This window comes from Musca autumnalis, unplaced genomic scaffold, assembly GCF_047663935.1.
Source record: "Musca autumnalis isolate F117 unplaced genomic scaffold, ASM4766393v1 scaffold_3, whole genome shotgun sequence".
NCBI lineage: Eukaryota > Metazoa > Arthropoda > Insecta > Diptera > Muscidae > Musca > Musca autumnalis.
In genome coordinates, this window is record NW_027411866.1 from 262,330,955 (window position 1) to 262,344,111 (window position 13,157).

The 13,157-nt window shown below is 35.9% G+C and overlaps 1 protein-coding gene across 1 annotated transcript in view; it reads left to right on the forward strand.

Annotated features, from left to right (window-relative positions):
- The first annotated feature begins 813 nt into the window (after positions 1 to 813).
- Positions 814 to 13,157, forward strand: part of nonC (serine/threonine-protein kinase Smg1) — a 45,111-nt gene continuing 32,767 nt past the window's right edge. The window contains exons 1-5 of the mRNA XM_073978391.1: positions 814 to 1,126; positions 1,188 to 1,620; positions 1,692 to 3,963; positions 9,610 to 11,457; positions 11,526 to 13,157. Coding sequence (XP_073834492.1) covers positions 931 to 1,126; positions 1,188 to 1,620; positions 1,692 to 3,963; positions 9,610 to 11,457; positions 11,526 to 13,157 — 6,381 coding nt within the window. The 5' untranslated portion in view covers positions 814 to 930. The remainder of the gene's footprint in view (positions 1,127 to 1,187; positions 1,621 to 1,691; positions 3,964 to 9,609; positions 11,458 to 11,525) is intronic.

The following is a 13,157-nucleotide window of genomic DNA, read 5'->3' on the forward strand; positions in this document are numbered from 1 at the left end:
ACATTATAACTTGTCGGGTTATGTGAATATATATGTACGTGGATTTGACAATAAAAATCCACTGGAATAAATAAAAAAATAAAATAAATATAGTTATATGTAAACGTACATTTATAGTTTTAACTACGATTTTTAATTTTTAGTTTGAATTTTTCTACATGTAATTTGAAAAATAATCATTTTATATTCAATTGTGATTTAAATAATTTCATTAGAATTTTGAATTATGTTAATTTTGAATAAGCATTATGTCGTTTAAAGTGTGATTTTTTTTCATTGCATTTTGAAATGACCCGCATCTTCTTTAAAACTCCGTCATTCTACCGATATTCGTCGGTAAAATTTTTGTATCGATAAATTGAAATACAGAATAGCACTTTCGGTAATTCAACCGAAAATATTCGTTAATTATCAATATCGGTTCGGTAGAAAAAAAAAGTTACAGAATCCCACTACTGAGCAAAAATTTTATATATCAAAATTTATTATTATGATGTCTCAACCATAAAATAATTTTTTATTTTTTCATTTGTTAGTACTATACACAATAAATACGATATATAGCTAATTTTACGATAATTTTCCAAATAAAGTTGTAAAGTTCTATATTGTCGTATATTTTTGACGATTAAAACAATTTACAATAAATTGTTTTGAAAATTCATGTTCGATCAGCTGCGCTTATGCATCTACCTTTTTCATTGTGATATCTTTGAAATTCAAATTATCAGTACATCAACTGTTATCCACATTCCTTCTGCTTCTAACTTTCGTCGACACTTTGTTTTGATTCCTTTCCTAGTTTCTAAGTCTGGCAACACTCGCCTGAAAGAAGGAGGAAAAGAACAAAAAAGTGTTGAAAAAGTTTCATTTTATCATGATAGATTTAGCTTTATATATTTTAAAATCTATGTATGGCTATTAAGAACGATGGATACGGACATTGATGAAAGCTGTGCATCTCATCAATTGATTGATTCCGGCCATATGATGTCTGCTCACAGGAATCTTAATCTTCTTCAGCCATCAGATTCTGAACGGGACGACGCTTTGAATGGCCTTAGGAATTTTAATATTCATGATTCAGAGGATATGATCGACGAGACATGGGACATGGCTTCAGAAGGTTAGTATCACTTATATTGGTTTGTCTATAAGATAAACTATTGTACACGTGTCTTCTGTAGCGCAAAACCATTCTGTCGGAGCTAACAGTAACAGTTCAAGTCTTTATGAACACAGCAACAAGTTCAATAGGTACGGACAACAAATAGCTATGCTGTCGGAAGACTTGCGTATATCTAAAATATTGAGGCGACTAATGGCAGAAACAAATCGAAAAGCGGCTATTGATCTTTGCAATAAACTTGATGCGGCTGTTCGAAACGCTTCCAATGCTTCCTACATTTGTCGTTCGTTTGAAATTTTATTTGACAATATGATTACTGTTCTTCGAAAATGTCCAGCAGAATGTTTGGAGAATGCTAGCATCATTTTGGGTATTATGGGATACATAAATCGCTACGACTTCGTTGTATACAAAAACAATTTAACTAAAACCTACGCAAATAACAAATGCCTCCGGAGATATCTAATGACGGCTCTCAGAACAACTATTAGGTAAGGACACACAGGTAATGTTTTACTATAGAGGTTCGTTCATAAAAAGTGTTTGTTTTTAAAAATTTTAGCTGCGATGCTGTAAACTTGGATTTGAAACCCTACAGTGAAAGACTTCTAAGTCTTCTGAAAGAATATTTGGAAAATGCAGAAATTGGTGAAAACTTCATAGCAATTAGTGAAACCATAAGCGAACTCTCGAGACACTATAAACAATCGTTCATAAGACACTTTACAGACATTGTCGACATTATTATTGGATGGCACTTGGAAATTGAGCAAACCGCCTATTTAAAGAGGCATTGTGCGAAAGTTTTGCAGCAGTTGGCTGAGTATTTTTTAAGCGAAATGGATTTTACCTTTGGTTTATTGGGGCAATTTATAGAGGATATCGAAGCGTGTGGTGATGAAATACTTGCAGAAAACATTACAATGAAGTCTAAACAGCAGACAGAAGCACGAGTTGGTGCATTTATAGGAGCATTTACATCAATCATCAAGGCAATGGTGTCAAGAGGATTTGCTCTCAACAATTTCTCAACTTCAGCCAACTTGCTCCATGAAGCCAGGAACGTTGTAAACAAAGTGACAAAGCAGTGCTTTCAGGTTGTCGCTCTGATTAGCGAAGATACTATCATAAATCTGAATGAATTCTACTGCGTAATTTCTACGTATGATAAAAGTGTTGAGAACTTGTGCGATTTGGAAAGAGTTATTGAACTTCAACTGGCTCACCTTTCGGCTTTCAATGAGAATCAGGTGGCCAGTTTTTTATATATGGTACTAAATATTGTTCGCCAGTACCGAACCCAATTGCCTCTTAGTTTTGTTTCCCTGGTCATGAGTAAAGAAAATCGATGCCTACAGGATTTGAAACTAAATTGCAGTTTCAAGTCATACAAACTGCTGCTTAAGATATACCACGAAATTCTGAACATTAAAAATGTGCCCCTATTGCAAGAAGCTTATCGTCATATTTTAAAGGATGTCAACGAAGTTGTGGGATACTTAAAAGGCTACCGCAGCCCATCTAAGAGCCAATGTTTAAAATGTGAACTATTACTTAGTTTCTACCTAGCCGCACTGTCTGTCATGGCATGTCAGACATCTTCAATTATAGGAATGTACGCTCTGAATCCGTCTATTTTGGAACTGCTAATAAACAATTGCCAAGCAGCAAACGAAGCGTTGTGGACCAAGTATCCTGCATTACACCATGCACTGTTGTCAGTTATTGTCGAACATTCATCGAAAAACTATAATTTTCGGCAGTCATCACGCTTGCTAGTGCAACACCAAGACTCTCCCGCCTCAGAGAATTTCAATATTATATTAAAGTTCTTAGCCAGCATAATGCGTTGGTATACATCAAACGAACTTCTCAATTGGTTCGAACAACTTATGTTAGAATGTAAGGACAATTACGCCATCCTTGTGGAAAACAATGATTTCTTGGAAATGTGTGAAAACACGACATTGTTTGCCAAAAAGAAACCTAAATTGTGTTTACCGCATTTACGAACAATTGTAGAATATCCGAAAATGCCTGCATTTATTCTGTCGATTGTTGCAGAAGTCGTCTTCAGCCTAATGGAAGGCACTGACAAAGAGTTACTCGTGCCATGCTGTGAATTATTAGCTGTTCTACCTCTTGACATTTCACTTAGACCAAATCTCGGAGATAACGCTTCTTTGGTCAAACATAAGGATAGACTTAAGAAATTATTTCATTGGTATAAAGCGACTGGAGCGTACAGTGGCCTGCGAGCTAAATGTTTTAAAACTTTTATTGAATCCTTGGAACCCTCATCACTACATAACAGCAACAACACAGCTTTGTACCAACTATTTACTGAGAAAAGTTTTGTTTATTTGCAAAAGGAAAATGTATCCCAATATCTGGAACACGTACAGGAGAACATATATCTTCTAAATGCTCACTTGCAGTACGAGGCTGCCCGTTATTGTGTGCAACAGAAACTTCGAACAACTTTGGGAAAACCTCAGGAGACTTTTCTAGCAATAGAAGCCATTATTATGAAGTATGCTCGATTTTTGGCCGAAAAAGACAGTTTCCCTGATGATGCTAAATCTATTGAAAATGTTATGAAAATGCAAGAAAGTTGTCGCATGTTGTTGGGATTTTTGGAAAATCTAGAAAAGCATATTTACAATGCGGCAGAGGGCACGGCCTATGCAATGTTTCCTGCGGAGAAACCAGCTAAAACATTTTTTCGTGTCAACGCTTCAACATGCGCAGAGTGGTTTAAAAGAATACGAACAGCTGTGAATTTAATAGCCCTACACTCTATGGAATCTGAACTGGTTATAAGATATTCAGAGGTATGTTGTATGCATTAATTTTTAAAATCAAGTTTTCCATTAAAAAAAAATCCAAAAAATATTTTCGATGATTGCTGATACATAGATGAAGAAAAAGTGCTAATTAGTAGACATCGGATTTTAGCATGTTTTTTATTTCTTATCCGATTGGACTCAAATTTTGGATCTAGACGTTTTGAGGGTATTTTTTTCATTACGGACAATTTGATAATTCGGACACCGTCGAAACCTGTGGTGTACGGATTATCGAGATTATACTGTATATAGGGTAAGTGCACCTAATGTCGGCATGTACCAGTAGTCGGCACCTTTTGAATTTGAACTCAAATAACTAAAAATGAAAAAACAAACTAGGAAAATAATCCTTAAGATTCTTCAACAATATTGTCAGCTAACTTTATATAAAATTTCATTGAGCTAGGACCAATCATTATATCGAAATTTAAGTTTTTGTCAGTGAGGGTTTTTCACCACAACCGAAAGTGCATGTTTCTTAAGAAAAAAATTGTGGAGATGTTAAACTTATAAGCTCTGTAATTATTTTAAAATGAAGAAAATTTCCGCAACATTTTTGTTATATAGGTAGAGAACAGTTAAAAGAACACTTCAGAAAAAGAAATTTTTTAAAAATATTTATAATTGTGCAATTTTTTCTGATGCCGACTTTAGGGACAAAAAATAAAAAATTTGCCTGAAGTCGGCATGGGGTTATAAACATTGATTTTTATCGATTACTTTTAGCTAAAAATTATAAAAAATACTAAACAAATACTTTAAAGGCTAATTAATAGAAAAATAGTTTCAATTTGAAAGGAACTTTAGCGATTTTAAGCAATATTAGCCATGATTTGAAGTACGTACGTTGCGGGGTGCCGACAACTGGGTAATAGATGCCGACTACTGGTACGAACTAATTTATTTATACAATATGTTTATTTTTTGAAGTAAAATCAATAGAAACGTATGTCATAAACAAGAAATGTATAAATAACTAATGCTTAAGATATAGTTCTTTCAAATATTTAAGAAAAAATGTAAAGTATTCATTTTTTCTTTATTTAAATATAACATGCCGACTACTGGATCATATCATGCCGACTATTGGGGAATGGTGCCGACTACTGGTAAAAAAGCAGTATTCCACTAAAATTGCATTTTTTGCCTGCTGAACAGAAATAATCAAAAACATTTTTTATATAATCTAAAACTACACAAAATAACGAATCATAACAACTTAAATTTAATTTGATTGGATATTTAGGCTCGGAATGACATACGGCTGAAGATACGAGAATCCTTAAAGTGCCGACTACTGGTGCACTTACCCTATGGGAGCAATATCCAAATCTGAATCGATTCTTACCAAAATAAATAGGGATCGCCCTAGGGCCAATTTGTATGCCAATTGGTCAATAAATGTGACCTGTACTTTGTTTTCAAAAAGACATTGCGAATCTATGCAGATCATCAAAAGGAACTGTGGGTCTATTTCGTTTCCTTTTGCATGTTGCAAACTCATTCTCTAAGTCATAATACCCTTAGGGTATTAAAATATGGTTATCAGTGCAATCATGAATAAAAATTCCGTGCGGAATTTGTTCCCTTTCCCCAATTTCGCAATTTTTCATTTCCATATTTATGCCCAAAAAAGGAATATTTTCGTCGATTCGACTAAAATACACCATCATGAAGCGAATCTAGTTGTTTTCAAATTTTAACAAATATTGATTTAAAAGAATTTTACTTTTTAAAATTATTTTCCGTATGAAAAATTCAGAGGGAAATATTCATGACTATATACATATGTTTTTTATATGTTATATGTTTTTAGTAAAATAAGAAAGATTTTACGTAATATTCAATATTTTCGTAGTCTTAATTTCTAGCTCATTTGTTTTTCTGTCAGACAATTTTGGCCGAGCAGAAGCTTTCAACATATTTGGATAGGTTCATTTTGACATCTTTAGAAATCTTAACGATTTTGCTTCCGAAATTGTTCAGATGTGTCGGACATCCGACATTTGGTTTGCTGGGTAAACATATGTGAGTGTATTGGTATTTTTCGAAGTGCCACTTGCAAGCGTTAACGGGGGTTATAAAGGGTGTTTTTTAAGTCCGATAGAACTTGAAATTGTAAAAAATAACACAAAAAATTAAATTGTAATCAAAATTTTTTTTTATTCGAAAGATCAATACGTGACATTAACATTTGAAAATGATTTCGGGCATATGGGCACCGCGGCTGTTCTTGACGAAGTGCATTCTGGACGTCCAATTTTTGGCCACTTTTTCGAGCACTGCTGGCCGTATGTCACGAATAACACGAACAATGCTGACCTCCAAGGCATCAATTGTTGCTGGTTTATCAGCATAAACCAGTGACTTCACGTAGCCCCACAGGAAATAATCGAGAGGTGTCAAATCGCACGACCTTGGAGGCCAATTGACAGGTCCACTTCTCGAAATCAACTTATCGCCAAATTTTGATTTCAATAAGTCGATGGTTGCGTTCGCCGTATGGCACGTAGCGCCATCCTGTTGAAACCACATCTCCTCCGGATCAATGTCATCCATATTTTCAAACAAAAAATCATTGATCATGATGCGGTAACGATCTCCATAGACCGTAACACGAGCTCCGGCCTCATTTTTGAAGAAATAAGGTCCGATGATGCCACCAGCGTGAAAACCGCAACATACGGTGCATTTTTCTGGTTGTAATGGAGTCTGTAGGGTCTCTTGTGGATTGGTCTCACTCCATATGCGGCAATTTTGCTTATTAACAAACCCGTTAAGCCAAAAATGCGCCTCATCGCCATATGCCATACAAATGACAAAGTCGTCTATAAGTTGCGCGAATCGACGACTGATTTTCAAAATAAATTTGGATAATTTCGTAGCGTTGTTCAAGCGTGAGTCTGTTCATAATGATTTGTCAGAGTATACTGAAACAAATAAAAAAAAAGTTTCATCAAAATTTAATTTTTTGTGTTACTTTTTACAATTTAAAGTTCTATCTGGCTTAAAAAAACACCCTTTACATATTCACTGCCACGCCAACTTTAAAGTCAAGTACTTTGAGCTGTAGGTGTCAGTTCGGAAAAAATTCAAGTTTCACTATAATATGTCCCAATTTACATTAGGCGAGTTTACTTGCGGCAATTGTCAGTTTGATGGAGAGAGAGTTGAGGCATATGGTAACCCTTTGCCTCTCAACACCCTCTCTCACCAACAAACTGACAATTGCCGCAAGTAGAGTTGCGTCGTTCATGAACGAACCGGCTCAAAGGAACGATTCCGTGAAAAGAACGAACGGATCCGTATCCAGCCCATTCTTTTATATCGTTCATTAGATCCCCGATGGACGAGTCATTGCTGCTTACAAAATTAGCAGCATTGGTTTTGCAGTCAAACTCTAAACAAACGCTACGTTAGCGCAAACAGCGCAAATTTCCACACAAAACAAACAATGATTCAGAGAGCTACTCTCGCTCAGTAACTCAACTCGTTCAGTAGCACATCTCGGTCATATCTTTCTTTTGCATCATTCGTTCATCTGGTTCTTTCATGTCAAAACCACCACCACTACGTTCAGAACAAGAAATCACCCCCATTAGCACACAATGTGTCATCAACGTGAACGAACATTTTCAAAAGAACGATTCGGTGAAAAGAACGACAGAGTCATATGCAGCAGAGAACGAACGACTTCAAAAGAAAACAATAAAGTCAAATGTATTGTTGAACGAAAAAGAGCCAACGAACGAAGTAAACGACCCGGATCTTTTTGGTGAACGGAATGAAAAAGATCGATCCGCTCAATGAACGAGATTGCCCAACACTAGCCGCAAGTAAACTCGCCTAATGTAAATTGGGACTATGTATATACACAACTTCCATGTGTAATCATCGTTTAATGCATGGTTTACATTCGGCGTCGTTTCGTGATTTCGAAGGCGTTTCGTGATTTCGCGCGGAATCAAGCAAAATTTATCATGATTTCGCATACAAAAATGAAATCATCTCATTTCGCGATTTCAGCGAAATCAACATCGAAATCACAGTACCCATGTTTTTGTCTAAAATAGTACCAAAAGTTGCAACACTTTTCACGTAAAACAATAAACAAGGTAGATGGTCAATTGCTGCAACAAAAAATTTTATTATATAAATGTGTAAACAATGTGAAAAAAATATTAAGTTACTTTGTTACAATGATATGTTCCATTGTGTTACCGTACTTTTTTAACGGCAATGTTAAAAAAAAGAGCGAATTGTCAAAAATTGCTTTCCGATACAAATTTCTTAAAAAATACGGGAACGGAAAAATGACGGAAATTGCAAAAACTCCAGCAGAAATGTCAAAATCAACGTATCAGCTATCATATTCAGATGCCAATAAACATGCTGCTAGTTTCTACTATGCCAAATTTGTGTAGCAGAAAACAAGAGAAAAGGGTATTTGTTATTCAGCGCTATTTTCGTTTAAGGAGAAGTGCAAGTCTTGCTAGATTTCGGAGTACGGGAAAGCATTTGTAGCACTAAACGGGAAACTACGGCAAGTAGTAATATTTTGCACGTTCTGAACACAACCAAAATTTATTATGATGTCTCAACGATAAAATCATTTTTTATTTGTTTATTTGTTAGTATTATAACCATTTAATACGATATATAGATAATTTTACGATAATTTTCTAAATAAAGCAGTAAAGTTCTATATTGTCGTATTTTTTTGATGACTAATTCAATTTACAACATCTTGTTTTGAAAATTCATGTTCGATCAGCTGCGTAGATGCATATCTACCTTGATAATTGTAATATGTTTGAAATCAACAAAAAAATAAGTATAAACACCGGGGTGTATTTCAGGATTTCGTGAAATCCTGTGGTTTTTGGAGCGTAAGTGTAAACTTGGCATAAGTGTATCATAGACTAATGAAGGTGTAGACGAAGAATTGTTCTCAGCATGTTACTTAGTATGCTCTGTAATAGTTAGATGGCGTTAGTGGTAATTTTTTTTTAACATTGAGCTACTACACGACATATTTGAGTGAAAACCACAGCATATCGAGAGCATATTGAGTGGAAGGGCAACATCTATAAAAAATAAACACATTACAATTCTCTATCTATAGATTATTTTGTCTATGGGGCTACTACACGACATATTTGAGTGACAACTTCAGGATATCGAGAGCATATTGAATGGAAGGGCGCCATCTACAACAAACAAGCACACTACAACTTTCTCTGTCTATACGATTAATTAGTCTATGATTTATTTATTTTCAACATATTTTATATTTTCTTTAATTACATCCTGTTAATGAATTTTAATGAATTTTAAGACTATTAAATTTAATGTATTGTTAGTTTTAAGCTTTTGGAGTAGTGTATGTTTTGTAGCTTTTGGAACCGCTCTTGGCCCTATGGGCTAGGTTCCCATTTATGAAAATAAATTGAATTGAATTGAAATTATTTTATAAAATATACAAATTAAGGCGCCGGGTTACTAAGACCATCTGCGCATAATAAAATTCAATGTTCAATCCCTACATCTACAAAAACCCAAACATATTAAAATTTTAACTGTGATGTACACATTAAAAACACTTATCCAATCATTTATTTTTTATTGCAGAGTATTCTAGAGAACGATTCCATATTCACTAATCGGGGATATTTGGACCGCACGGTTACTATGATGGCATGGGCACTTTTTAACTGCAGAGAAACAGAAACTCTAAACGGATTGTTGCTATGGCTAAAGTCGAAACACTGCAAAGGGTTTGAATGGATTCAGTGCGTTGCTGATCACTCCTCAGGTCACCTGGAGAAAGCAGCTTCTGGATATTTGAGTTTTCTCAACGATAATACCACTACAATAGATACGTTCACCAAAGAATTCATCGAGAGGCAACTAACAGATTGTTTGTATAACACTGGAAAATGGACCGATATATTAAAGTCATCCAATGGTTTATCATACTCCCAAACACACTTACAGTACATGGATGCGATCTATGAAAATGCACTCAAACATGAAAATGCCACACAAGCCATATGGAGGATGACTGAGTGGGATGAAGATGTTAAAATTGTTGAACCACCAAATCAGATGAATAGTTTTTCTTGCTACGAAATTGTTAGTAAATTGCGTGATGCTTGCCTGACTAGATCATTTTGTGTTGGCGGTAGTAATATATCATGGTTTGAGCATTTTAGGGATTGTTTATATCAGGCGCTACATCACAATGTATCCAATAGTCACGAGCCGGGAACTAGCCTAAATCTGTTGAATGAAATATTACTCCTTAACCATGTCTCTAACAAAATGGAATTAAATGACAACATTGTATTCCACACCACTAACCCCACACCTATTCCAACTGAGCTAAAAAATAAAATTCTATGTTGGTCGCTTGTGGTTGACAAGCAAATGCTTAAACACAATCTACCACTTTTGCTCGGTGTGGTGCACAACTCAAGATTGGATACTAATTTGACGTACAGTCAGTCGTTGTTGGAACAATTTTTTCGGTTAAAAGGTATCGATAAGCCGCTTAAACAAATTGTACAAGATTTGAAAACAAATGATTTAATTTTGGATTTTACCGACTTGGATGTTGTAAGTGGCGTAGAGGAACTTATCAAAAACGTACACACTCAAAATAACTCAATAGCAGATTCATTGGAATTGGCCTCGGTTTGTTGTATTCAAATAATGGAAAAAAGTGGGTCGCCACCGTCCTACTTACCTAACACCATATCCAACATTTTGTTAACAATGTGTGATTGGATGGGTTCATATCGACTGCACAATCATAACATCGCTTACGGCAAACAATTTCAAAAGCTGCAGAATCTACTTCCGGATGTGGGGTTCTGCTCCAGCTCCGAAAAGAAATTACCAACGTCTGAATATGCCATCGGTAAACTTTTGAATGGGAGTATTTTATCTAAGGATAGCTGCGGCGAAGCTTGGTTCTCATTTGGCAATTGGTGTTATCGATGGGGAAAGAAATTAATGGAAACATCTGGGAGTGGTGATCACCAGGATCTAAACCGCAACCATGTGGCCATACAAAATATCCTTGGCGACAACATTGACAATGAAATTGTCAAGCAAATTGTCAACTTTTTGAATATGCACATCATCAATATTATGAACGACGATAATGTCGAGAATGAGGTATATGTAGATGGAGCTTATAATCCCACTGAAATTCTGGAGAGAGAATTAAAGATGTTGTGCAATATATCTACCGAACAATTGAATGCTATTATATCCCTATGGCGTCAGGAGCACAAAGGGGTGTATGGGTTTTATGAGGAAGCTACACGGGCTTATTTTAAATATTTGGCAATTCAAAGTGACGCTGTATCGCAAAAGAAAACCGCAATTAGTTCTGAGGTGGAAGACTGTACTTTTGTGACGACAACTTTACGACTGCTGCGTCTAATAGTAAAGCATGCTCAAGGCCTGCAGGTATTACGTCTGCTTAAAATACACTGTGATACATTTTTATAATTTACTATAATTTCTTTTAATTTTAGGATGTATTGGAAGAAGGTCTGCGGAATACGCCACTAAGACCTTGGAAAGTTATTGTCCCACAGTTATTTAGCAGACTAAACCACCATGAAAACTATGTTCGGCGTAGTGTATCCGATTTACTATGTCGTTTAGCCGTCAACCAGCCACAGCTAATTATATTTCCAGCGGTTGTAGGAGCCCAACAAGAACTTAAACACTGTGGTGAAAATACCATTGAGAATAATCAATTACAACTAAGCAATTGTTTTATGGTACTTCTGAATTCCCTTTCAAGTCAGTGTCCAGATATGGTGTTGCAGGTACAGATGCTCGTCAAGGAATTGAGACGCGTTACTCTGTTATGGGAAGAATATTGGATTCATAGTTTGGCCCAGCTGTATGCCGAATATTCTCAGTTGTACAATTCGCTAGACGCTGAATCCAAAAAAACGGCAAACCTGGAAGAGATGTTACCAAAATACGATATTTTTAGGCAGCACTTATTGTCAGACTTTAAGAAAATTGCTTCCGTGACGGAAAAGGATGCAGAAACGAATTACGAACGCAGTTTTAAGGAAAGATTCAAATCCCATATAGATACGGTACTTAAGGAATTGGAAACTCCCAAGGATCCCACGAAACCTTATGAGTATTGGCAACGAATAAAACAGTTGTATAACACATTCCAACAGAAACCGCTTAGAGGCAACTCCTCAACCATGAGGGTGTACGACGTAAGTCCCGTTTTGGCCAATATGCGAAACACAAGCATAGCGATGCCTGGTGTAGACACATATGAAAAATCCGCTGTCTACATCAAGTCCGTGGAGAGTACTGTTTTCGTACTTCCCACAAAAACGAAGCCAAAAAAATTGTCTTTTTGTGGAAGTAACGGTCATAATTATACATACTTATTTAAAGGTCAGGAGGACCTGCATTTGGATGAACGCATTATGCAATTTCTTTCAATCTCCAATTCCATGATGATTCGATCCAATTATTCAAAAACATCAAGTGACACCGATTGTTTCAGAGCCCACCATTATTCAGTAATACCGTTGGGCCCGCAATCGGGCCTTATTAGTTGGGTAGACAATTGTACGCCACTTTTCGCGATATACAAAAAATGGCAACAACGAGAAGCACTTTTAAAACAGCAGCAAAAAGAACGTCAATCTTTCAAATCCAATGAGACTGCAGTTCAAAGTCCCTGCCTTGGCACGACACGGCCTTCGGAATTATTTTACAACAAATTAACACCACTCTTGGCCGAACGAAATCTGAAAATTTCTGATTCACGGAAGCAATGGCCGATACATGTATTGAAACAAGTTTTACGCGAACTGAGCGCAGAAACACCAAATGATCTGTTGGCAAAGGAAATTTGGTGCTATTCCAGCAATGCAGTGGATTGGCGCAAATCGGTTCGTCGTTATACCACATCATTGGCTGTAATGTCTATTATTGGCTATGTGATAGGTCTCGGCGACCGGCATTTGGACAATATCCTAATAAAGCTTGACACGGGCGAAATTGTTCATATTGACTATAACGTTTGTTTCGAAAAAGGCAAAACGTTAAGAGTTCCCGAGAAAGTACCTTTTCGTTTGACACAAAATTTGAGAGCTGCACTCGGCTTGATAGGAACTGAG